The sequence below is a fragment of the Lissotriton vulgaris genome, chromosome 1_2, assembly GCF_964263255.1.
Source record: "Lissotriton vulgaris chromosome 1_2, aLisVul1.2, whole genome shotgun sequence".
Taxonomy (NCBI): domain Eukaryota; kingdom Metazoa; phylum Chordata; class Amphibia; order Caudata; family Salamandridae; genus Lissotriton; species Lissotriton vulgaris.
The window spans coordinates 161381731-161408693 of record NC_141686.1 but is presented as its reverse complement, the minus strand read 5'-3'; the positions used below and the strand labels follow the sequence as shown (position 1 = coordinate 161408693).

Sequence of the window (26963 nt, the reverse complement as noted above, 5' to 3'; positions counted from 1 at the left end):
GAGGAAACAGCAAGGTACCAAGCTCCTCCTGTCATGAGGAAGGACAAAAGAGCCAAGCGTTGTAACATTTCCAAGGTGAAAGGATTCGCTAATAAGATATCCCAACTGCTTGAGGAAACAAACAATTAGCACAAAGCAGAAATTAACAGATCACAATGGAATAGTTCACAAGGAACTCTAATGTGAAAAATCAAGGTGAAAAGCGAATAACAAATGGGTGATGAGCTAGATGAAAAATCTGAAAATAAAAAGCTTTGCACAACATCATGCCTTAGTGTGCTGAGTTTTATATACTTGAAACAGGAAATCTGTCATAAGAAGAAACTACCACATTGTGACTGGAATATTCCATTAACTCCCAGTGGACTGTCTGACCACCATCTTGGATAGGGCATCCTATAAGGTCAATTCCTATCCTTAATTGAAAATGTATGACATGCGTACTTCTATGAAGAAGCCCAAGTTTGACATTCTCCGTGCCATGCGGTATTTAGGAAGCCTGCAGTCATCACCTGCACTCTATACGCCTCCCAATCTGCAAAAGAAAACACCAGTTCCTGCAGGCAAAGAGCACTGAAGTTGCTCATGCATTCTGAAGGTCTCACACTTCACATGATACAGTGTACAGGACTGTGGTTTACTGTAGAACCCATAGACTTCCTACCCTGCCTGGTTCCAGGTAAGCTCTTGTTCCTTATACCATTTTGTGCACAGATTTGATAGTATGCTCCTTCGTTTCTGCAGGATGGGTCGAGTGAAATCTGGGCATGGATTGAAGAAGCTTCTTACCAGGAACACTCACTTAGAGGATAATCCTTCAACTGGATCAAAAATTGAAGGCTTCTTTGAATGACTGAGAATCACAAATCTCTTGAACCTTTTATAGAGGTTATACTTGTACAAATATTTGTGGATGATCAGGGACATGGTCGGACTGGTCGTACCGGGCACTGAACATATCCTCGAGAGGCTGGAAGGGTGGTGATCGATTTATGCAGTAGTGGGGGCTGCTTTTGTGACCGAGGGCTGATTTTGCAGCGGTGTTGCAATATCGGCCTCCAGTTAACAAAAGCAGCAAGTAAGCGTTTCCAGCCTCCCCGGGCTAGGAAGTGCTTACCCAGGGGCTGGTTCTGGAAAACTGCCAGGGCTGCCGTAGGTTCCCAATCCGGCCCTGATCAGACAGATTGAAGTCTATATTTGGATCAGGCATGTATGGATTCAGTTGAGAGGAATGAAGACAACATTGATATTCCAAACATGAGATAACTTCCATTTGGAAGTTGCAGGACCAACTTGGTGACTTATCACAAATGGCACAAACATTGCTGTTGTAATATAATTGCTAAGTTAAGAACTGGGAGAAAATGAGCTGACAGCCAAACCTTCTTCCTCCAAAAATACATCTTCATATACTAGGATACTGCTATATTATGATCTTAGAATGATGTAAAGTTTCTTAAACAAGTTACCTGTGTGTTTTCAACTGACTCAACTATTCAGTAGCAGCAAGCATGAAAGGAACAATTTGAGAAGATGGAAGAATTGACTGATAGAATCCTTGTAATCAAAATAATTGTGATACTCTAGTACAGGCTTATCCAACAAGTAGCTTGTGAGCTACTGGTAACTCTCTAACTACCTGCAAGTCGTTCTCCATTGTGCAGACCACACTACTAACTTAGAAGCTTTTACCTGGTTGAATAAATATATGTATACCAACATTTAGAGTGTACAGTAAAGACAATGTGTTTATTTTCAGAACTCATAACTCTGAACTCATAAGCTGATGTTAGGAGAAAAAATATATTTAAAGCTGATATTTGAGTAATAAGTCATGTGGTTTGGGGAAGACATTTTACAAATGTTACTACCTTGGTGCCAGAACCATTGCAGCCATGGCTGTTATATATCACCCATGGAGAGGCATTCAATATTGACAAAGCCTTTTATACTGCTGGCAACCATGCCTGGTGCACTGAGGTGATCCCTAGTAGTAATCCTGCAAATTGCAGCCTCTTATGTAATCTTGTTTGATGTAGTCACTATTACAACACTAACAATGTTAGTAGTTATCAATGAGTTTCATAGAAACTAACTAATTCTTTTTACAAGAAAAGGATGGAGGCCCATTTGTAGTAGCAGTTACAGTTGCATAATTGTAGGAAACATTCTGCAATTGAGAGCAAGTACAGCTCCAGGCTGAATATTTCATTCAGACTGCACAATGCTTTTAATCGGGTGCCTCTATGAAGGTGAAATATATCTGTCGGAAAACACTGGGCCTTTTATTCAACTTTAAGTATCTTCTGCAATGGAGAGAAATGGGTAATTTTTCAAAATGTGTCTACAATCACTATTATCACACTGGAAACTTCAGAAAGTGGAAGTGCTGTGCAGAAATCTTCCAAGATCATATGCCACGGTTCAGAGACCACTGGTAAGGGCTACAACAATCCAAAAGGCTTTCAAAGCAAGGATTTACATTGAGCACACACAGAGCAAGTACGAAGGCCTGAAGATCATACTAAACAAAAGTCACTCAAAGGATTTTAAAACAAAACAAAAAATAGATTTAAATCTTCAATGACCAGAAACAGAATTGTCAAGGCACATCTTCATTACTTTGACTTGTCATTCCTTAGCTGAAATAAAAATAGCTTGATGAGTAAAAATAGCTTGATGACTAAAATATAACTTATGTGGTCAATCAACAGGGGTTTTTCAGGTGGAAATCTTCTATGATCTTGGGATTCAACAGGTCTTGTGAAGCCTTAACCATTTCCAAAAGAGAGTGAACTGTTCCAGTTAAATGTTGTGGAGTGCTGACTATGGATACTGGTGGGACCTAATGGTGGCCAGATCATAGAGTGCAAAGAGAATGTCCATCGTTCATGAAGATCTCACAAATGTTGTGAATTCCAATGGTCAGGGCAAATTTCAAAATGTTTCTTAGATTTAGGTTTCTTCCGGGTAAGCGCTTGCTTTCACTCCAGGCATGAATGTGACAACAATAGTGGTTAACTCTTTAGGGGACCATTATGATGTAGGGTCCTTACGATCCGCCCGGCATCTTTTCCCGCCCGCACGCCATTTACCCTGCACCCTATTACAATGGCGGGGGCACAGCGGAGGGCGAAAAGACCGTCCGCCACTTTAGTGCAGGCAAGCAATCGTTACAATTGCCTGCCGTGTGGTCCTGGGCAATAATATTAAGATGACAGCGGATTTTGGCCTTTCCATGGCGACGATGCCGCCATGAAAATGCATGCAGTTTTTGCCTTTGGGGGCCCATTGCGGGCACCCGTGGCGTTGGTGGGGGACCTATGGTACCCCCCTACATTAGCATGCACAAGGTGGCAGGCACCGCACCGGGCCTGTCAACTTGTGCATGCCAATGCCAAGGCACATGCACATGCCAATGCACATTTGACATTGTGGCGGGTGCTGCCGCCACAATGTTAAATATGCGGGATGCGACTGCCAGGGTGGCAGTCGCATCCTAATGGCCACAGTGGGACCACCGCACTTCTGGCGGTCGGTCCCGTTCACCGTTATGGTGGCGGGCGAACTTTGTCCGCCCGCCATCGTAATAGACCCCGAAATTTGAGTCGTTTTAAAATTGTAGTCAATACATGGCTATTCCATAATGAATAACGTGTGGTTGAATTTATCGCATGCATACTTTACAATGTGTCTCCAAAGGATCACACTCTTTTCTTACTTAAAGTGAAGCTACAACAGTATCCATGAGAGAGCAGTTTCTGTGACTAAGCATAGTTTCTTTCATGGTCCAGCAGTTTTAAGTGGTCAAGTTCTTTATATAAAATTGGTACATTTCTTTATGTTATAAACAGGTTGAAATATTTTCGGTCCACAATTGATACCTTTTATTCTCTTTATTCTTGAATTTTTTTACATTTGTTTTAATGTTTTAGTTATTCACTTTACTCTTTATTCTAATTCATTGGAGTGGTGTTCTGTTTTTTGGTACTTTCTCACTGCATGGCCCATATATTTTTAATATATGGCAGAAAACTTTAGCTTTCTACAAAAACTGTATTTCACACCACAGTTATGGTTATACTGACTGGGCCGCACACTTTTTACCATGGGTCATACCCTGGACCTTCACCAGATGTAACTGGTCTTCATGATATAAGCATGATATAGTTCCTAAGTTATGTACTTAATTTACTAGAACTTAGTTTTGTTACCCATGTAGATTACCTCTAAACATATATGATGCACATAAAGAAGTGTTAGCACAGAATGATTTTAGGAGTAGACAATAATATAAACAAAAGAAATATTAAACATTTATGTAAAATGTGTACACTCAATAGTGTAATTTTTTTAATAAACTACATTGTAATTAAATTAAGGCTGAAACACATCTACACAGTTGGAGGAAATCTACAAATTAATATGATCACATAATAAAGTATAGCAAGCGAATAATTGGGAATATATTTTCTTGTTGTGCTACAAATTCTCCTATTACAATTAAGCCACACTAAAACAATAGCGTCTTAGTTAAGCAAAGATAAAACAGGACTTTTTATATAAATCGGATGTACTTTTTTTTTTTATAAATGCATTATTGAGGTGCCAATCAAATACAAGGTATATAATGTACATACTAGTATTATTGCTTTTCTGGACTGTGTCATAAAGTATACTAAGAATAATTGAGACACCTTATCAACCTCAAAGATCATAAGTCTAATCCTGTGACTGCTCCATATCATTGATTAATCGATCTCTTGAATGAAGGAATGGCATTTAGCTAATATTGTGTTTTTCATTTATGTTTCATTATCATCTTACCACAATGATGCTTTCCATAGAGCTGAGCACCGTCACCATCACACTACCTGGCCCAGATCAGAGTCTGAAGTGGCAGCATCACCATGTCTCCAGCCTGCTTCCAGTGGCGTGCAGGGAACTGATGTTCATTTCTCAGGCCCAGATTTCCTTCACCTCCCGCCTGGGTCAGCTGGGTGCTTCAACCCCTTCACCTCACTCTTCTGAGTGCTGTTTGTGACCCGAAACAGAACAGAAATATCCCAGGTGCATCAAAAGCTGCCTAGTAAGGAATGGTTTAGGATCTATTTAGGTCCAGATGGGTCACACATTAGCACAAATAGTTTCCTCAAGCCAGAGAAGCTGACCTAGCTGAACCCACAGAATTCTGGGCCTTGCCCCGCTGTGACGGGCTATAATTGCTTGAGCCTCATGAAGCCAATGAAAGAATAAATGAGTATATCGTTAAAGCTCACACCATTTGGGACTCGCTGCTTTTGGTGCACCAGAACGTCAGACAGCCCTATCCTCAATAATACATTGCACACTTGCTGCGCTGCAGAGCCAGCGCCAGAAGAGATGAGAGGAGCTATCAATATGGCCGGGATGCCCGCCACCCCCTCCCAACACCAATTCCCCAAGGGGAGGAGACAGACACTGGTTTGAGCTTTTGGAAGGCGTGGGGGAGTTAAATTCATTAAATTAAAACGTTTAATGAATTATGTACAATTTTACTTTTGTTACATTTTGATGAAGACATGTTCTTTGGCTAACCTTAACAGCTCTCTAATACAAAGGTTTCCTAGCCGAGTCTAGCATCCTGAAAATGTATATATTCTAAATTAAAATTGTACATCCTAGCATTAAGGGCCAACGGCAAGGTCTTAACTGGTGTCAGATCCCTACTACCCAACTCCCGCCCTCACGGTGTGAGTGGCGCATGCACAGAGGACTTTACCCTCGTTGCCAACTGTGACTTCCCTTGTCGTGGGGGCCCCCTCTCACTCGACGCCATCTTAAAGGTCGTCTGAGTCCCCGTGTGAGGTATCTGTAAGAAGGACAGCGTGGACTCCCCCCCCCCTTCCCCACACTCTCTTCCGCCGTGGCGGATATCCGGCTCCCGGGAAATTCGTAGGAGGGGCATCTAGCCGTCTCCCCCCTGGGAGGGGCCTATGGCCATCTCCCCCTAGGCGACCCATCCGTAGTGGGTCCCGCCTACCCATGGGAGGGGCCAATGGCCGCCTCCCCCCATCGCTCCCATCCATTCTGGGTGGCGCCCCCCCTAGGGACCTTGAAATTACTGCTCACCGATCATGACCTTACCGCCCGACCAAAAAATAAATACAACAGTTGTTTTACCTACTACGGTAATAAAATTCACCTAACGTGAAACAGCTTGATGAATCATCAACTTTTCATTTCTACAAAGGAAAAAAGGTCCTAAAGCACAAGACAATTATATTACTTGATACATTCCTTTACTTTTCTACCAAGGAAGAAAGGCCTATACACATTTATTCAATGCTGAAACAAATTGACTGCATCTCTTTAATACAATCTGATATCATCAACAAATCATTTTATTCAAAAACATTGCAATAGGGGCTGGTGGGTGGGTCAAAATTGCCGCTTGTTCCTTCGAGGGCTCACGAGCAACGGGTGGTGCAGCCTCCAGAGCACTGGAACAAGAGGACGCTTCTTTGGATTCCCGCTCTTTTATCCGTCTGCGGGAGGGCGGGGACCCTCCTCAGGTACGCCCACGGGGCGTGGTCTTCCGGGTGGGTGTCTAGGACAACCCTTTCTGGGTGGGAAGGGCGTGCTCCGGCTACGCCGCTTCGGGCATACCAGCCAAACCACGCCCCCGCCCAAAATGGTTTCCCGGGGGGATCGGGGCACCCATCCATACGTGCGGGGGGACCGAGTGGTCTTCCCTTTCCATATGGCCGGGATGCCCGCCACCCCCTCGCAACACCAATTCCCCAAAGGGAGGAGACAGACACTGGTTTGAGCTTTTGGAAGGCGGGGGGGAGTTACCCCCCCGGCCGTATTTATTAAAATATGAAACAAAATTTAAAACATTAAATTAAAACGTTTCATGAATTATGTACAATTTTACTTTCGTTACATTTTGATGAAGACATGTTCTTTGGCTAACCTTAACAGCTCTCTAATACAAAGGTTTCCTAGCCGAGTCTAGCATCCTGAAAATGTATATATTCTAAATTAAAATTGTACATCCTAGCATTAAGGGCCAACGGCAAGGTCTTAACCGGTGTCAGATCCCTACTACCCAACTCCCGCCCTCACGGTGTGAGTGGCGCATGCGCAGATGACTTTACCCTTGTTGCCAACTGTGACTTCCCTTGTCGTGGGGGCCCCCTCTCACTCGACGCCATCTTAAAGGTCGTCCGAGTCCCCGTGTGAGGTATCTGTAAGAAGGACAGCGTGGACTCCCCCCCTTCCCCACACTCTCTTCCGCCGTGGCGGATATCCGGCCCCCGGGAAATTCGTAGGAGGGGCATCTAGCCGTCTCCCCCCTGGGAGGGGCCTATGGCCGTCTCCCCCTAGGTGACCCATCCGTAGTGGGTCCCGCCTACCCATGGGAGGGGCCAATGGCCGCCTCCCCCCGGGCGCTCCCATCCATTCTGGGTGGCGCCCCCCCTAGGGACCTTGAAATTATTGCTCACCGATCATGACCTTACCGCCACAGGCCGGATAGTTGACCGACTATCCGGCCCCCCACACCTCCTAAAGGTCATGCCAACTCAAACCCCTCAGCCAAGCTATGAAGTCTCCTATTAGTAACTCATTCCCTGCCCTGGACAGGTGGACCCCATTATTCAGATAATAATGATCACCCCGAATACACCCATGGGGAATGCTATGCAGATGCGCAGAGCGAAACAGTTTCCCGATTTTATTGTTGACCCTCTTTACCGAGTGGTTCAACGCCGACACAGAGAAACCCCCGCGCCACACTTTCCTGGGAATCATGTGGGACCAGGCAATTGTACACCCCGGGAGCCTCTTAGCCAACCAGCTGACTGCCGACAAAATGTGTTCCACTAACACTCGTCTTCCCAGTCTCACCAAGTCATTGCCCCCCAAGTGCACCATGATTATAGATGGCGGTGACCTTTTCCGCCCTAAAAGACCCTCCATAAACGATTGTAATTGGTCAAAACAGAGGCCTCCCATCCCATGGAAGGTCACTCTGAACCCGTATTCCCCAGATGCGTGAATCGCGTCACCTGCCATGAATACGTCCCCGGCGCGCCTCACATATGAGTGGCCCACGACCCATACCACTTGCTCTCCAGTCGGTGATCCTCGACCGCTGGTCCTCCGGTGATGGGTTGATCACAGATTCCGCCCCGCGTCACAGGCTCGCAAAACTGTAATTCAAGCAAAAGACAACAAGCGTGAGTGCATTTCATTAGTCTTTTACAACATGTGCAGCCGCACATACCTTTTGAAACAGTTTGAGGACCAACGGCCCAGCAGTTTTACCTCTTCAACACCCAGACCCCGAGCCGTAGCCTCAGTAGCGGCCCCTATTCTGAAGGAGTGGGTCCCAAAATCGCACGGGTCCATGCCCGCCTCGGCGATTGTCAGTGCTAGCACCCTCTGAAACTGAAATCTCGTCAGAGGGGTGCCATCTTTGTGCCTAAGCAGGCTCCCTCCCCATGTCGCCGGCCTCTGTGCCAAGTATTCCTCTAAACACTTTATCGGACAAGTGGGGCACCCTCGAGCGCGCTGCACAACCACACTATCTCCCACAGCATCCTGGTCTGTCTTGGACCTAGCTATTGAGATTAGCATCGAATCACCCCGTATTTGCACGTGATCCCTGCCAAGGCCTCCCTCCCTATCCTTCTTGTTCCTCGCCACGAGTTTGCTTACCCGCATGGCCCCATGGAACGCCAAGGCGAAAGCTGCCCGGAACAGAACTGCTTCAGAGGGGGAGGAGCATGTCTCATCCAGCTTTGCTAAAAGCCGAGACAATCTCTCTAAACCAATCGGGTGCCTCGTATCCCTTTTGCGACCCTGCAGGCGTTGCCAGCCGCGAAGGGCCTTTCTGACTAAAAAGGAACCCGTTGGATCCCTTAAACCATGGAGCTGTGCCATGAATGAAATGGCCGCCCTATGCCTGTTGGCCGTTGCTGCTGATCGGCCTTCTCTGTGCAGTGCTACTAGGAACCCCAGGAAGGAATCCTCCTGCCCCCAGCTATGTCTCCCTGCCGGGCCTAAAAAGGCGCAGTAAGAACGAAACGCTCCCTCATAAGCCTTCCTCGTCCTGGGCGCTAAGCTGGCAGCCTTGAGGTCTTGTAATCCGGGGCACCGATCCGCCATAGTGCTTCGGGGAATGGTGCCGCCACTAGGTCCGCTGTGGGTAGATAGCCCCTGAAAGCCTGCATGTGTGAACGAGAGAGTGCGTCAGCTGCATTATTCAGTACACCCGGCACATGTTTTGCCCTGAACTGTACATTCAATCTCATGCAACGCAACACAATCTCTTTCAACAGTCTCAAGATCCACTTGCAGTGGGCCGCTTGCTGATTGATGCACTCAACTACAGACATATTGTCCGACCAAAACACTACTGATCGGTCCCTGAAATCGTCTGGCCATGCCAACAGAGCCACCCAAATGGGGAACAGCTCCAAGAACCCAATGTTACCTGTTAGGCCACTGGCGTGCCACCACGTCGGCCATACTTGCGCCGACCGTCGGTTACCTAAAATGGCGCCAAATCCCACGCTCCCGGCTGAATCGGTCCACAAACCCAGTTCCTCCGACGAAGCTGGGGGTTTGTTCCACACTACTCGACCGTTGAAGTCCGCCAGAAATGCCAACCAAGTGCGCATATCCTGGCGAACCTCTGCCGACAGTCTTGTGCGGTGGTGTCCCTCCTTGAGGCCGACCATAGCTCGTGCAATGGAGCGGGAGAATGGGCGAGCCATCGGTATTACTCTCAAGGCAAAGTTAAGCTGACCCACTGTTTGTTGTAACTGGTGCAGGGTCACTTTCTCTTTGCCCAGGCACTGCGTCAAGGATGCCCTGAACTTGGCCACCTTCTCTGCTGGCAAACGGAAGGAACCCTCCCCCGAGTCAAGCTCAATTCCCAGAAACTCGAGTGAAGTAGATGGCCCCACCGTCTTACCTGGTGCCAATGGGACGCCAAACTCCTGCATGAGAATGCAGAAATCCCGCAGTGCCTGTGCGCAGTTCGCATTGCCTGCCGGCCCCAAGAACAGGAAGTCATCTAAATAGTGCATCACTTCTCTACGTCCTGTAGCCTTAGTGAAAGCCCATTCCAAAAAACAGCTGAACATCTCAAAATAAGCACAAGAAATTGAGCAACCCATGGGCATGCATTTATCCATGTAATACTTCCCCTGGAAGGTGAATCCTAGCAAGCGCTGGTCCCGTGGGTGTACTGGGAGCAACCTGAATGCCGACTCGATGTCTGATTTAGCCATCAGGGCCCCAGGGCACAAGCGATTCAGCAGGGTCACAGCATTGTCGAATGATGCGTACCTAACTGAACAGACATCCGGATCAATGGCCTCATTCACCGAAGCGCCCTTCGGGCCGATAGGTTGTGAATGAGTCTATACTCCCCCGGGTCTTTCTTCGGGACCACTCCCAGAGGTGAACACACAAAATCCGCCACTGGCGGGCATGGAAAGGGTCCTGCTACCCGCCCCAGGCCGACTTCTTTGTTAATTTTTCTGGCTGCCACTGCAGGGTTGTGTTGGACAGATAGCTGGTTTTTACAAAAGGGGGTCCCGTGAAAATTCTCCGCCGGGATGTTGAAGCCATATAGGAAACCATTCCTCAACACCCCGGCGGATATGTGATCAGGGTATTTGTTCAACCAGGGAGTCAAAGCCATGATGTCAACGGGTGAAGGGGATTGTTTACCCAGCATCACCTCACTCCTGCTTGGACCCCCCCTTTCCTCCCGTACCACTGTTCTTGGATCTACAGCTACTCTCCGGGTGTGAGGAGTTCCCACAGCCCGCACAAGCATGCCGGAACCTACACGTTCCCTGGGGTCTGTTACAGTTTCCTCTGTTGAAGCCCCAACAGACCCCGCGCTTGCCCCCGTTCCCCCCAGTCTTGGGCTGCGTCTCCCCCCCGGCACTAGCTCGAAAGGGCTGAGCTGGCTTTTGCTGAACTGTCCCAGGCCCGCTCCCGCCCGGCGAGGACGTACCTGCCGATCCAGGCAAGAGCTGCTTGTGCCATGATACCGTGTCGAGGCAGTCCCACGTTAAAGTTACATCAAACTCTTTAGCCTTTCGGAATTGCATGTCATATCCTTTCCACTCATTCCCCCCGTACATGACCCCAAGACCACACTCAGAGGCACCCTCCTTTACAGGCCACCAGGACCCCGCGCAAAATTCAGTGAAGACATCACGGACTTCATCACTCCACACGCGCTCCCCTCCAAAGACTACATCCTTCTGGGAGACCTCAACTTTCACCTCGATAAGATCAACGACCGCAACACCGCCACCCTCGTGGACAACCTCACCAACCTCGGACTTAAACAACTGGTCACTTCCCCCACCCACATCGCAGGTCACACACTCGACCCCATCTTCACCTCCAGCAACCATGTCTCCTTCAGCCACACCACGGACCTCATCTGGACTGACCACAGATGCGTTCACTTCACCTACAACAAACCAAAACCCAGCATCCACCTCCAACCTACCTTGAAAAGGAACTGGAACAAAATCACCACGGACCAAATCACCGCATCGCTCCTTCAACACACCCCAGCCCCCTCCTCCAACGCTAACGAAGCCGCCGCCAATCTCACCCTATGGTTATCCAACACCGCTGACACCTTAGCACCTCTGAAAAAACATCAAAACAAACCTGGCAGCAAGAAGGCCTCATGGTTCAACGATGACCTCAAGAAGTCCAAGAAACTCTGCCGCTCCCTTGAAAAGGCCTGGAAAAAAGACCCAACCACCAGCACCAAGGACGCCTTCAAAAACGCCACCCGCACTCACCACCAACTAATCCGAAAAGCCAAGAAAGCAGCATTCAAGGATCGACTCGACAACAACGCTCACAACAGCAAGGAACTTTTCAACATCGTCAAGGAATTTTCCAATCCCTCGGCCAACTCCAACGACATCACCCCCTCTCAAACCCTCTGCGACTCCCTAGCCTCTTTTTTCCACAACAAGATTGCAGACATCCACAACAGCTTTGACAACCAACCCGGAAACCAACCCACCCTGCCGTCTGCTGTCCATCCTCCCCCCGTGAACACCCTTAACGACTGGAAGCCAATCTCCACTGAGGACACCATCCGCCTGATGAACTCCATCCACTCAGGATCCCCCACAGACCCATGTCCTCACCACATCTTCAACAAAGCAGACTCCGTCATAGCGCCGCACCTCCGAGACGTCATCAACTGCTCCTTCAACTCCGCTACCTTCCCTGAAGACTGGAAACACGCTGAACTCACCGCCCTTCTGAAAAAACCAACAGCGGACCCCACCGAACTCAAAAATTACCGCCCCATCTCGCTTCTTCCATTCCCGGCCAAAGTCATCGAGAAAGCCGTCAACTGCCAGCTCGCCGCCTTCCTCGAAGCCAACAAATCCCTCGACCCCTCACAATCTGGCTTCCGAGCAAAACATAGTACTGAGACCGCCCTCATCGCAGCAACAGATGACATTCGAACTCTACTGGACAATGGAGACACAGTCGCCCTCATCCTCCTCGACCTCTCTGCAGCATTCGATACAGTTTGCCACAGCACCCTTCTACAACGCCTCAATAACATCGGAATCCAAGGAAAAGCACTGGAATGGATCACCTCGTTCCTCACCGGTAGAACCCAGAGAGTCCGCCTTCCTCCATTCAAGTCTGAGGCCTCTGAAGTCATCTGCGGCGTACCTCAAGGATCCTCACTCAGTCCCACCCTCTTCAACGTATACATGAGCCCCCTCGCGGCCATCGCACGTCAACACAACCTCAACATCATCTCTTACGCGGACGACACTCAACTGATCCTTTCTCTCACCAATGACCCCGGCGCCGCCAAAGCTAACCTGCACGAAGGAATGAAAGAAGTCGCCGAATGGATGAAACAAAGCCGTCTGAAACTGAACTCAGACAAAACAGAAGTCCTCATCCTAGGCACATCCCCCTCTGCTTGGGACGACTCCTGGTGGCCGGAAGCCCTCGGAAAAGCACCCATCCCGACAGACCACGCACGGAACTTTGGCGTCATTCTGGACTCTTCACTCTCAATGAACAAACAAGTCAGCGCCGTATCCTCTTCCTGCTTCAACATTCTTCGCATGCTCAGAAAAACATTTCGCTGGATCCCCTCCGAAACTAGGAAAACTGTCACCCACGCCCTGGTCACGAGCCGACTGGACTACGGAAACACCCTCTACGCAGGCACCACCGCTAAACTCCAGAAGAAACTCCAACAAATCCAAAACGCCTCAGCCAGGCTCATATTAGACATCCCACGCAACGAACACATCTCTGGTCACCTTAAAGACCTCCACTCCACACAAATCACTTTACGACATCAGACCAGACTGCCTCAACTCTCGACTGTCCTTCTACACCCCCTCCCGCCAACTACGCTCCTCCGACCAAGCCCTCGCCACTGTACCTCGCATCAACAAGACCACCATGGGAGGCAGATCCTTTTCTTACCTGGCTGCTAAAACATGGAACTCACTCCCCGCTTACCTCCGCCTCACCCAGAACCACCTAGCGTTCAGAAAGCAACTTAAAACATGGATATTTGACAAATAATCCTCCTCCTCTTCCTAAGCGCCTTGAAACCCTCTGGGTATGTAGTGCGCTATACAAATTTTATGACTTGACTTGACTTGACTTGACTTCAGGCTTACGCTCCCCCATTACTGCCGTAAATATCGAGAAGGCCTTCACCCAGTTCGCTACGGTCTCATCGACCCTAAATTCTGCCATTTTGGCCCGCCACACGCTGGGGTGCCATAGATCCTTCTGGGTCTTTGCATACTCCATCTCACGATGGTCGGTCAATAAAGAAAACATGTTCACATACTTGTCCCCCCATATCATTTCCTTAGTGGCCGCTGGTATGTGCTGTGCCACCCTCTCTCGCCGCGAAGGCACTGAACTTTCCCCAACCATTGGCAATGGATTCTTACCAGGTTCAACCGCCGTGTTCGTTGTCTTTTCCCGGCCAACCGTGCTTGCTCCTGGCGCTACCTGTGAGGAAATAGAAGGAGCATTCGCCGTCCCGGCTTCTCTCGATTGCCGCAACTGCTCAATTATCAATCTTGCCTCTTCGGCCGGATCCCTCCCCCCGCCACTGCCCCCCCCGCTTTCTTCTTGAGATAGGGTAATACTGCCGCTAACTGAAGAGCCAGTTCTGGGGGCATCTGATCATCATTGACAGGGATAATTACCAACGGGATTGGTAGACCCGTATCTGAACTTGGTACCGGGCTGTCCGCCGGTGTGATGGGGGCGGGGGGGGGTACCTCGGGCACCGGGTCCTCCCCGGAAACCGCCCTCCTCTTAATACGCTTCCCCCTATCCTCAGGGACGACTCCCGGCAAGGCCGGGCCTATTACCTTCTTAGGGCGGCCTAAGGGGTCGTTCTGGGCCGCTAACTGCTTCTTAACTTCAGCCAAACCTCTACCGATCGAATCAACTTTACCGAGTTTTCGGTCCATGATTGCCATTCGGTTCGACAAGGTGCGCAGTACCTTCTCCAGCTCGGAGCTCTTTCACGCTTTTTTGTCTGCCATAGCTCCGTTTACTCCGCTCAAGTTGATCAACGAAGGTCCCAGATCCTTCGAACTCTCGATAACTGAAAGAGAAAAAACAAGATTACAAGTTCTCAAAATTGCCGCTTGTTCCTTCGAGGGCTCACGAGCAACGGGTGGTGCAGCCTCCAGAGCACTGGAACAAGAGGACGCTTCTTTGGATTCCCGCTCTTTTATCCGTCTGCGGGAGGGCGGGGACCCTCCTCAGGTACGCCCACGGGGCGCAGTCTTCCGGGTGGGTTTCTAGGACAACCCTTTCTGGGCGGTAAGGGCGTGCTCCGGCTACGCCGCTTCGGGCATACCAGCCGAACCACGCCCCCCGCCCAAAATGGTTTCCCGGGGGGATCGGGGCACCCATCCATACGTGCGGGGGGACCGAGTGGTCTTCCCTTTCCAATAGCGGATCAATATTATGTATGAGCCATCAGAATGTGAAAACCCTGACTACCACTAGGGCCATCACCTGTTTGATGAACTCCTCTTTGTACAAGCAAAGGTTCATGCTTTGGCCATGAGCTATGGTGGGAGTGGTTCTAGCTACTACTCTTGGGATATGCAGCAGCCACAGTTTTGCGCCTTGGGGACAGCTGGTGTTTCACTGCACATTATGAATGTACATGTTTTTTACTTTGGTTGGATTCCCCATGGGAGGTGCTAAGCAATACCGTTCCAAGATGGCAACCATAATCAATTTGCACCTGGAAAATGTGAGGACAAGCACAGAGGAACAGTGGACCTGAAACAGTTTTCAGAGTGGGGGTGCTGCCATCAATCTTACATCACTGAAGTCATAAAAGTTGTAGAAAATCCAAATGTCACACAAAGAACAAGTGTAGCAAATGAGCCACACCCATTCAGCATGAGACCGGTATTGGTGTAATACGTAGCTTGTACTAATTTTTGGAACAAATATATTATGAAAACATGGTGTAGCACCTTGAAATGGTCAATACATTTGTACAGACATGTAGTCTATAATATGCGGAAATAGAGTTTCAGTAGATATTTATTGCCTGTGCATCACCAAGAAAAGTGTTTTGATTTGCTTTAATCCTACTTAAAACTTTCTTTCCATCACAGTTCAGAATTACAAAAAAAAATTATTTGTGTAGTTTGCTAATGGCTGATGTATTTTGAAATATTTCTACAGTCCGCTTATAGGTATTTAAATGTTGTTTTGTGTTAGAATACAATTGAAATTCTACAGCCTTTCTTTTCACACTCCCTTTACCATAGCAGGATTGTCATGTTCTTCACTTTATAAACTTCTCTCGCTTTGCAGTCGGTGAAAGAAATGGAAAGTAAAACGCCAATCTCCATGGTAGTAGAATGGGCAGCAAGACATAGCCAGACATTTGTCCTCTGTCTTGGAAAGCACAACAAATCTGCTAAGATCAAACAGAAATGTCTCTGTAATGCTCATTCGCCTTCTGAACTCCAGCATGGCTATTTTGGATGTGCTGCAGCACTGCGCATCCCTACCTCCTGTGCCTATGCAGAGAAATAGAAATGCTATTGGCTAAAGTCTGCTGATTAGAATGACGATTTGAAAATAAATACAGATATTAACATTACTGGTCAATTTCAGAAGGAAGTCAGCATAATGATATGCTATTGATATTTGTATAGGGCACATTAATGTGGCTGGCCTCCTAGTGCTGTTGTGAGTACCATGCATGCTATTCAAATGTTTTCATCTAGTAATTCTTGCTATCGTCCCTGAAAGAGAGAGAGAGAGAGAGAGAGAGAGAGAGAGAGAGAGAGAGAGAGAGAGAGAGAGAGAGAGAGAGAGAGAGAGAGAGAGAGAGAGAGAGAGAGAGAGAGAGAGAGAGAGAGAGAGAGAGAGAGAGAGAGAGAGAGAGAGAGAGAGAGAGAGAGAGAGAGAGAGAGAGAGAGAAAGAGAGAGAGAGAGAGAGAGAGAGAGAGAGAGAGAGAGTATGTGTCCTGTACAAAGATGCATAGGTGGTGAGTGATTTACTTTATAGATAAATGGATAATTAAACACATTGAAGAGGTGGGCCAGACCTCCTGTCTTGCCAGTGCTTGTATTTGGCATTATTGCTTATGCTATGGTTGAGGCACAACTAAATAATGTTCTTCTTGTTCTTCTAATTTTTTTTGTTAATCCAGTCTCCTCCTGGAAAAGTGAAGGATGCTGTGATGGTGGCCATTGATGCAGGATATCGCCACTTCGATGGTGCCTTTGTCTATCAGAATGAGCAAGAAGTTGGGGAAGGAATTTGTCAGAAAATCCAGGAGGGTCTTGTTAAACGAGAAGATTTGTTTGTCGTCAGCAAGGTACTGTTCTGAAGACTTCAAACTCTTGAGGGCAAGTTACAAATTTCTCCATAAAGCTAATTATAAATGTTTGTAGTTTGAGAGTTATCATGAGGGATGGGAATCCATATTTCATATTGTTTTTGACAAAGTTAAGACCTGACTAAATGTGAATCTGAATGTTACTCTAAATGGATCCCCTACAGAATAAAGGGAAAAGTGAAAAGTCTCAGAAGCATTTAGGAGTTATGCCCTGTTACATGCCTTTGTGAATTTGTCCTGAAATATCGAATTTCCTAATACAAAAAAATGCAAAGCTTCTATAGACCTTTTATATCTACCACACATAAATGAATACAGTCCAAATATTTGGATTTTATTTACATTTTAGTTGTCACAAAGGTACGTTTGAGTCCCTAAAAGAGTACTACAGGAGTAATACTTTCCCTACTCCAGAATGCCTTTGTAAATAGTCCCTAAAATACTGCCAGAATGTTGTTCAGTGCAGTTGGCCTGAGAGCCTGCCTTTCTTGCACCTCGGTCGAAAACTGCCTGTGTGGAAGTTTCTTCAACAAAGATTAACTGAATTTATGGCTTAAATTAGTTGGATTATTCCCATGAACCCAGATATTTCAAACCCGAAGCATTTTGAACATAAAATACTCAATTTAGAGTTCTCTGGACAGGAAATATTTATGTCAATATTTACAAGAATTTTATGTCTACGCGTATGTGTGTGTGTTAGACTTGGCTGTCTCTAGTTGGCAGAGGTATACACATCTGACAAATAGGGACTCACCTCCTCTAGTCAGGGCAAGGGGATCACACACTTAGATAACCCCTGCTCACCCCCTTGGTAGCTTGGCAAAGCAGACAGGCTTATCTCAGAGGCAGTGCGTTAAGCATTTATGACCACATACAGTAATAAAGTGAATACACTACAAATGGACACGACACAGTAGTATTATAAAAATAAGGATTTTTATATAAGGCTAAGCACAAGACCAAATAATGACAAAAATATACCACAATCTTATAAATACTCTTGGAAGTAAAAATAATAGTTCAAGTGTAGTTTCTTCTTAGCACAAAGTCTTTAGTAACAAAAGCAACTCTTCTTCTTTAAATCACAGTTCTTAGCAACAATGTAACCCACACTGGAGTCACACGACATCGAGGCAAAGTTAATCCAAAGGTTCGGCGTCGACCGCGAGGAGCGCTATGTCGAGCCCGGAGTCGCACAGACGCCCACAACACAGTACCTTGGAAAAGCGAAGCACACAATGATCAGCGGCGTCGAGATGTCCGGCGTCGCGTCTTCGGCATCGATCGGGCCTCGGAGTCGGGGCGATCTGCAGCGGCGTCGACAGATGTCAGGCAGGAGCAGCGCTCACGAGGCGAAGCAGGATACGGCGTCGTCGTCGATGTCGATGATGATGTTGCAAGAGTGAGCAGCGCTCACGGCGTCGAGAGGGCTCGAAGTCGATGCGATCAGCAGCGGTGCAGACACGGGGTCACTTGGAGCTGGAGCCGAACTCGCTACTCACTGGTGTTGCTGCGGGCGTCAATCGGGCCCGGCGGCCTACGTCGAGGAAGCGGGACACTGGAGCCGTTACTCACGATGTCGAGCTGAATTCGGCGGCGTCCGTCGGCGTTGAGATTGCTGGTTTCTTTCAGAGGTGCTGGACTTTCAGGTTCCAGCAACAAGCACTTTTAGCAGATGAAGTCCTTTAGCCCTGTGACTTCAACAGGAGGCTGGAACTCTTCCAGCCCTTGGAGATTTTCTCTATGAAACCTTGAGAGTACACACACAGTTCCTCTCTCCTGGTTCCTTGGCAAAAATAAAGAAGCAACTGCAGGATTCCCCGCAGCAAACAGCACACTGGCAGAAGGGGTAGGCAAGTCCTTGGATCAGCAGGCTTCTTGTCCTTGGTTCAGGGTTCCTTGTCAGAAGTGATCTAAATTCTTGGTTCAGGGGTCCTTCTCTTATACCCCTTTTTGGCTTTGATCCCTTTGTCCATGCAGGGGAATTTCCCCACATCCTGGGTTTGTTGTGGGTGTAGCCAGGCAGAGGCACCTGGCCTATTCACTGTGCAGGGCTGGGTCCTCAGATGCCCAGCAGGAGGTGGAGTCAGCATTGTCACTGGCAGGAGCAGAGCTATCGGCCTCCTGGTAGGAGGTGGGGCCAGGATCGTCCCTGGCAGGCACAGAGTCATCAGTCGCCTGGCAGGAGGTGGAGCCAGCATTGTATCAGGCAGGGCAGGCTATCAGGAACTACTCTCCCCCTACTCTCAATGCAAATGTCCCACTCATCCCACACTGACTCACTCAGACCTCTGGAGCCACCCAGCTCCTGTCACACACACACCAAACCAGCAGAAAACCAGAAATAGTTAGACGAGAAAATAGCCACTTTCTAAAAGTGCTATTTTCAAACCCAGAGTCCAAAAACCATCCACACAAATGGATGCGTGATTAAACCCCGAGTTCAGGGATACCAAACTCGACATTGTACCATGCTCCCCGAGCCAGCTAGGATTATAGCATTAATAATCATGGCAGCCCATTCTAACTAATGTATTTACAAAAAGGGGTGGTGAGTCTCTGAATTGAGCAGAAAGCTCTCACCCAGTCAAAAGATCAGGGCTAGATCCAACACCGTTTTTTAGCTCACTGCACCATCCCAGTTTCAGAACCTGGCTGTATGCAAATTAGTCTGTTCCTGTCCCAGTGCATGATGGGAACAGGACAAACCAAACTACAGAAGCCAATTCTTACACTGGGAAGGAAACAAGCTCCCGGGGACCGGTTTCTGGCATTACAGCCGTCTTCGGCCCGGTTTGCTTGAATCCTGATGGTGCAATGAGCAAGGGTCTCACATCTGAGAATACCCTTCCACGCTTAGGGTGGACAAAAATATTTACAAAAAGGGGTGGTGAGGGACAGAGTCTCTGAATTGAGCAGAAAGCTCTCACCCAGTCAAAAGATCAGGGCTAGATCCAACACCGTTTTTTAGCTCACTGCACCATCCCAGTTTCAGAACCTGGCTGTATGCAAATTAGTCTGTTCCTGTCCCAGTGCATGATGGGAACAGGACAAACCAAACTACAGAAGCCAATTCTTACACTGGGAAGGAAACAAGCTCCCGGGGACCGGTTTCTGGCATTACAGCCGTCTTCGGCCCGGTTTGCTTGAATCCTGATGGTGCAATGAGCAAGGGTCTCACATCTGAGAATACCCTTCCACGCTTAGGGTGGACAAAAATATTTACAAAAAGGGGTGGTGAGGGACAGAGTCTCTGAATTGAGCAGAAAGCTCTCACCCAGTCAAAAGATCAGGGCTAGATCCAACACCGTTTTTTAGCTCACTGCACCATCCCAGTTTCAGAACCTGGCTGTATGCAAATTAGTCTGTTCCTGTCCCAGTGCATGATGGGAACAGGACAAACCAAACTACAGAAGCCAATTCTTACACTGGGAAGGAAACAAGCTCCCGGGGACCGGTTTCTGGCATTACAGCCGTCTTCGGCCCGGTTTGCTTGAATCCTGATGGTGCAATGAGCAAGGGTCTCACATCTGAGAATACCCTTCCACGCTTAGGGTGGACAAAAATATTTACAAAAAGGGGTGGTGAGGGACAGAGTCTCTGAATTGAGCAGAAAGCTCTCACCCAGTCAAAAGATCAGGGCTAGATCCAACACCGTTTTTTAGCTCACTGCACCATCCCAGTTTCAGAACCTGGCTGTATGCAAATTAGTCTGTTCCTGTCCCAGTGCATGATGGGAACAGGACAAACCAAACTACAGAAGCCAATTCTTACACTGGGAAGGAAACAAGCTCCCGGGGACCGGTTTCTGGCATTACAGCCGTCTTCGGCCCGGTTTGCTTGAATCCTGATGGTGCAATGAGCAAGGGTCTCACATCTGAGAATACCCTTCCACGCTTAGGGTGGACAAAAATATTTACAAAAAGGGGTGGTGAGGGACAGAGTCTCTGAATTGAGCAGAAAGCTCTCACCCAGTCAAAAGATCAGGGCTAGATCCAACACCGTTTTTTAGCTGACTGCACCATCCCAGTTTCAGAACCTGGCTGTATGCAAATTAGTCTGTTCCTGTCCCAGTGCATGATGGGAACAGGAAAAACCAAACTACAGAAGCCAATTCTTACACTGGGAAGGAAACAAGCTCCCGGGGACCGGTTTCTGGCATTACAGCCGTCTTCGGCCCGGTTTGCTTGAATCCTGATGGTGCAATGAGCAAGGGTCTCACATCTGAGAATACCCTTCCACGCTTAGGGTGGACAAAAATATTTACAAAAAGGGGTGGTGAGGGACAGAGTCTCTGAATTGAGCAGAAAGCTCTCACCCAGTCAAAAGATCAGGGCTAGATCCAACACCGTTTTTTAGCTCACTGCACCATCCCAGTTTCAGAACCTGGCTGTATGCAAATTAGTCTGTTCCTGTCCCAGTGCATGATGGGAACAGGACAAACCAAACTACAATCCCCGGTAGCTTGGCTCCTTTCTGGTAAAGAATTGGCTTGGTAGTTTAGTCTGCCCTGTTCCCATGATGCACTGGGCCAGGGACAGACTGATTTGCATATAGCCAGGTTCTGAGCTGGGATGGGGCAGTGAGATAAATAACGGTGATGGATCAAGCCCTGATCTTTGGACTGGGTAAGAGTGGTCTGCTCAATTCAGACACTCTGTTCATCACCACCCCCTTTTGTAAATCGATTTTGGCAACTATAGGTGTGGCAGGGTATACTCAGACATGAGTCCCTTTCTCACTGCTCCATCAGGATTCAAGCAAGCCGGGCCGAAGAGGCTGAAATGCCAGAAACCGGTCCCCGGTAGCTTGGCTCCTTTCTGGTAAAGAATTGGCTTGGTAGTTTAGTCTGCCCTGTTACCATGATGCACTGGGCCAGGGACAGACTGATTTGCATATAGCCAGGTTCTGAGCTGGGATGGGGCAGTGAGATAAATAACAGTGATGGATCAAGCCCTGATCTTTGGACTGGGTAAGAGTGGTCTGCTCAATTCAGACACTCTGTTCATCACCACCCCCTTTTGTAAATCATTCTAACTAATGGAGAGCAGGTAACCTTACAATAGTGAAAAACGAATATGGCTGTAATTCACTATTAGGACATGCCAACTTGGTCAGGCTTGTCCTACCTTATGCTTACAATGCACCCTGCCCTCAGGCCTACCATAGGGTTGACTAACATCAAGTTAAGGGAAGGTTTGGGGACTGGCAAGTAGGTGTACTTGCGCAGTCAGCGTGACAGTACCAGACTGCACGTAGGTCTAGCAATGGCAGACCTGCAGACATACTTTTACTAGGCCGCTCTTGTGGGTGGCACAACATGTGCTGCAAGCCCACGAGCAGCATTTGTATTTACAAGCCCTGGCACTCCTGGTGCACTAGACTAGGGACTGACAGTAAACCAAATAAGCCAAACATGGAATTCAATCAATACAGCAATTTTACATAGGGAGCACTTGCACTGTGGCACTGATCAGCAATGGCACAGTGCCCAAAGCATTATACCAGCAAAAACATCGTAAACAGAGGAGGCAAACAGAAAAAAATGGAGGAGAGACTCAAGCCAATGATGTCAGGTCTAACACGTGTCCCCTCCAGCTGAAATATGGGGAGAACTACCCTTGACCTAGGGAGTCCTCATCACTAAAGCGGAAAAATCTGGACAGACCATCAGCATTGGCGTGATCTGTGCCAGGGCGGTGTTCCACCGTGAAGTCCATCCCCTGTAGAGAAATGGACCACCTCAACAGTTTTGGGTTCTCACCCCTCATCTGCATCAAGCATCTGAGGGGCCTGTGGTCTGTCTGAACCTGTCTGTCACCAGGACATTATATTGATAACTATCAATGGAATTTTGTAGATTATTCTAGTCCTGAGCACACACATCTGTATTCACCCTGTTTGTAGTCATGTATGGAGTACTGTTTTATTGTACATAAGGCTAGGCCCTGGCAATTGGCAATTGCGGTCCCCTGTAACAAAAAAACACCCAAGGCAGTTCACACACCTTCGAAAGCAATTATAGTGACTTGTTGGCTATTCTGAACAGATCATGAAATTCCGACTTTACAGTGAAAGTGGTAGGGCACAGAGGACCGCACCGGTCTGACTACAGACCTTCTTTATTCTCTTCAGACCACAGCCATGGCTGCATAGCTTTCTTTTGGCGTATGCTTGGCATTTCCCTGATTATAGAATTTTGTGTGACATTTCTGTCATGTATGACACTTTGAGTGACATTTGACCACACACCAAACAGCTAAATGGATATTGCAAGGTCAATTTGAGAAAACCTCTTTAGTGTATTAAAGAGCTTAGAAATGACCTCAAATCAATCAGAATTCATCAAACGTGACTTTGCAAGGTCACTAACATCCTTCGTTTTACCTGCATGACCACTTTGGAAAACTTACAGATGCCATAAATAAATATGATTTAGAGTTTGGTGGACAGGTTACTCCATCGCAAATGCAGAAAGTGTGCCACCAAACCTTTGGTCTGCCTGCCACCTTTAGAGAAGAGTGGACCTTAAGAGTTTTATGGACAGAGCCCTCCTGAGCTCCGTCAATGGAATACTTCCTCCAATGGCCTAATGGAGCAAGAACTGTTGAAGAAAGGCCATTACATTGTTCACCTTTTTATGGGTAACAAGGTAGTTCTTTTTTCTGTTCCATTACTGCCAGGAACAATCTGTTAAAACAACAAAGGGTTTAATTGTGGAGATTAAAAGATCGTTTAGACTTTGACACTAAAAATGTATCCAGCTTGTTCTAAAGCAAGCAATAATCGCAAGCTTATGATCAGGGAATCAGTTTACTGCTGGGTTTAGCTTTGTTCATGCTGCGCTCATAAAGAGGACAAGGCTGCAGGCTAGCTGAATGTCTCCTCCTTCAAAGCAAGCTTTTACTGCTTGTCTGCATGATCAAATCTGTCTTTCCTTCAGGGTAGATTTTAATAATGATGTTTGTTTCTTATCTAAGCCCTTACAGATGCAGAGTAAATGTAGTGCATCCTCTTTGGCATCACACAATAATCTACACAGTGTTGTTGAATCTGTGGGAGGTGCCGCATTGCTGGTAGGATTCCCAGTCTCAGATGCAGGAATTTTTCCTTCACTGCTCTCGAAAAACCTATACCAATGTATGTTTGTGACAGGCACCTGGAATAGCTCTGAATAACAAACCAGCTATGGGCCCTCCCATTTAGTGCAGCTTTGCCTTCTCCAAGGGACAGTATCTTTACTGATTTGTTTAATAGTTTCTTGAAACTTTTATGAGACCCAATGGTTTCCCAAAGGTCCTGTAGGGCAAGTGTGCTTATTGCTGATTGAAGGTATGCCATGGCCAGGAAAAATCTGAACGAGATGCACAGGAAAACCAATGACCGCCCAGGATTTGGGGGGTCATTATTTTTTTGTTTTTCAATAACAAAATTCCACTATCTAAGTTTGTTATCAAAAAACATAAAAATGTTACTAGTTTGGTGAAAGGCCATCAAATCAAGTGGCTGACGTTCACCTACATTTTCTTACATTGAAGGAAACAGTCTGTAAATGTGGTTAGCAGAGTACCCTCTGGATTGTCGTAGTAATGTCCTCTGCCATCCCAATGAACACTACTCCATCCACTTGACTTTAAAATCAGGCCCTACGTTTGTTAAAGTCTCATGTCCTACTTTCTGTTTCATATCATTACCTTCATAACACCAGGGATCCCAACAAGCAGCAATTTGCATTTACATCCCATTATTGACGCGCATGACCACTTTTACACCTTGGATTCAGCCACTGACCTGTAATATATAATCTCTTCTGTTTGGTCAGGGGCCGATAAAATAGAATTTGTTTGACACAATGTGAAATATTCTTTTCTGTCCGCTTTTGTGCTGAGAAGACTCATTATAATTCAGCACTTCAGTACAATTTCATTTACACTCTTTATATGTCCAATTGTATTTATTTATACATTTCACACACATATTCATGCTGTTGCCAAGCAGTGATAGGCAAAACAGTCATTTCTACATCAAAGTTCCGCCCAAATTCACACTATAATCACGTTCAGCTGGTTCACCCCATGAAAACAACAATTGCAATAACTGCTCAGTTACACTTGCTCTATACATGTGCATATCTTTGTTACTTGTAGACGGTCTAGTTGTCTTCATAGAATGTTAGAGAGTTTGGGAAGGTAAACAGTCCTGTTGGTGGTTCCATTCTAGACATTCTGTTTTACTATCTAAGAAACGCCTCTCTGGCCTTGAAAAGTATTTTATAGGAGCTTGTAGCAGCAGGGTTGTTTCAGTGGTGTATTGCCTCCATGTGCGTTATTTTTAAAATGAGTGATTTGAAAGTACATTTTCTGGATTGTTATTACCATATGGCCCTAAACACTTCCTGTTTTAAGGTGACAGCGAGTAAAATCAATATGTCTATTCCACTAGAAAAACATTTTATTGGGGTAGAAAGGGTGCTTCAAAACATTACTTTTTAACCCTTTGGATGCCCACACACTCACACACCCGGTTACTCAGTAACTAGGTGCACGTATTTCACAGAGAGTTAAAATGCATACACAGCCACAGAACAGGGAGAAGGCTATTTTGTATTCAAGGTACCTATGTACTACAAGCCAAGGGTTCAATATAATGTAATTCTATTTTGTATATAGAAACTACACATTGATCATATACAATTACTTATGCATGCGAATTTGCATTTAGAAATTCGTTTCTTAGGACGTTACGATATGTTTACTTTTTACCCAGGCCATGACTTCTAAGTCAGCACTTTATGTACAGTTTCTATAATGCCTGTTTAGCACGTCAAGACCTGTTTCCACCATCGCGTATAGCCACACTTTTTTTTATGCGCGAGAATCACTTGCTCATGCAAAATGACAGAAATCCCCCACCCATGACTCAGAGGTGAGCTACATTGGCAGAAAATTCACATTGTTGCCTGTTGCCTGCAGAAGGGACACTGAAGTGGTCAGAGCATAAAAATGTATACTTTAGTTCTGCGTTGGTAATTGTTAAGTGTGTCGCAGTGACTCTTCCTCAGGGATTGTCATAGGAATGGTCAGGGAAAGGCACTGGAATTGCAAATAAAACCAACAAAGTCTAAACCTTGTGGCTATTCACAATTGTTTGTAATACATTGTCCACACTGCCATGCTCACCTAATGTCAGTGATCTCCCATCAATATGTTGTCTCCTTTTACTACCAGAAAATCAAGCACTCATGCATTTTGTTTGTCCATCCCACCAGTCTAAAGTCATTTTCAGGTCTGTTCACTAGTGATTTCGCATCTAGATACAATGGTGTGTCTTAGAAGTTCCTAATTCCCTGCTTCTAGTGGAGAAGACTCTGATTTGTTTGCCACCAGAAGGCGCTTAAACAGAATACGTCTAATGTGAATCCCTTCTTGCATTGCACTCTGTGCATCTGTACGGCACTGATGGACCTTTTGTTGCTTGTAAAAGATGTCCTGTAGAGTGCACAGTTAGCTGAAATCTTCTAAGGCAGTTGCTGCTTCCTTTTGGGGCTTCTGACATCAAACCTGTTAAGGAGGGATGGAAACGGGTAGTTTCTTCAAGCTTCTTCAGTCCTTGGCCTCAGCCCATAAAGTTGTCTCCCCCTCCTGCATTTGGAGCCCTGATTGAAGCCTGCAGCAGGCCCATTGAACACACACCAGATAGTAATGCATTTCAATTACTGTTCACCTGGGTTAGAATTGAACATAATTCATGTGTTTTTTCTAACCTTTCAGAAGCCTGGAGTGAACACTCATCCTTCCAGTAACTCAACTATGTTCTCTTGTAGCTCTGGAGCACGTTTCATGAGAAGTCAATGGTGAAGGTTGGATGTCAGAAAACTCTGGATGCGCTGAAGCTGGACTATCTTGATATGTACCTGATCCACTGGCCGATTGGGTTCAAGGTACATTTTTATGTCAATTTTAGGCCATACTTCTTTTTGTGCAAAGTATGAACTTAACAACACTGCCCTAACTACACCACATT

At 46.8% G+C, this 26963-nt stretch overlaps 1 protein-coding gene across 1 annotated transcript in view; it reads left to right on the top strand.

The window, feature by feature from the left end:
- LOC147734743 (aldo-keto reductase family 1 member B1-like) overlaps positions 1-26963 on the top strand; it is a 114315-nt gene that overhangs the window by 31547 nt on the left and 55805 nt on the right. Inside the window, exons 2-3 of the mRNA XM_086953027.1 lie at positions 16749-16916; positions 26764-26880. Of these exons, the coding sequence (XP_086809153.1) occupies positions 16749-16916; positions 26764-26880 (285 nt within the window). The remainder of the gene's footprint in view (positions 1-16748; positions 16917-26763; positions 26881-26963) is intronic.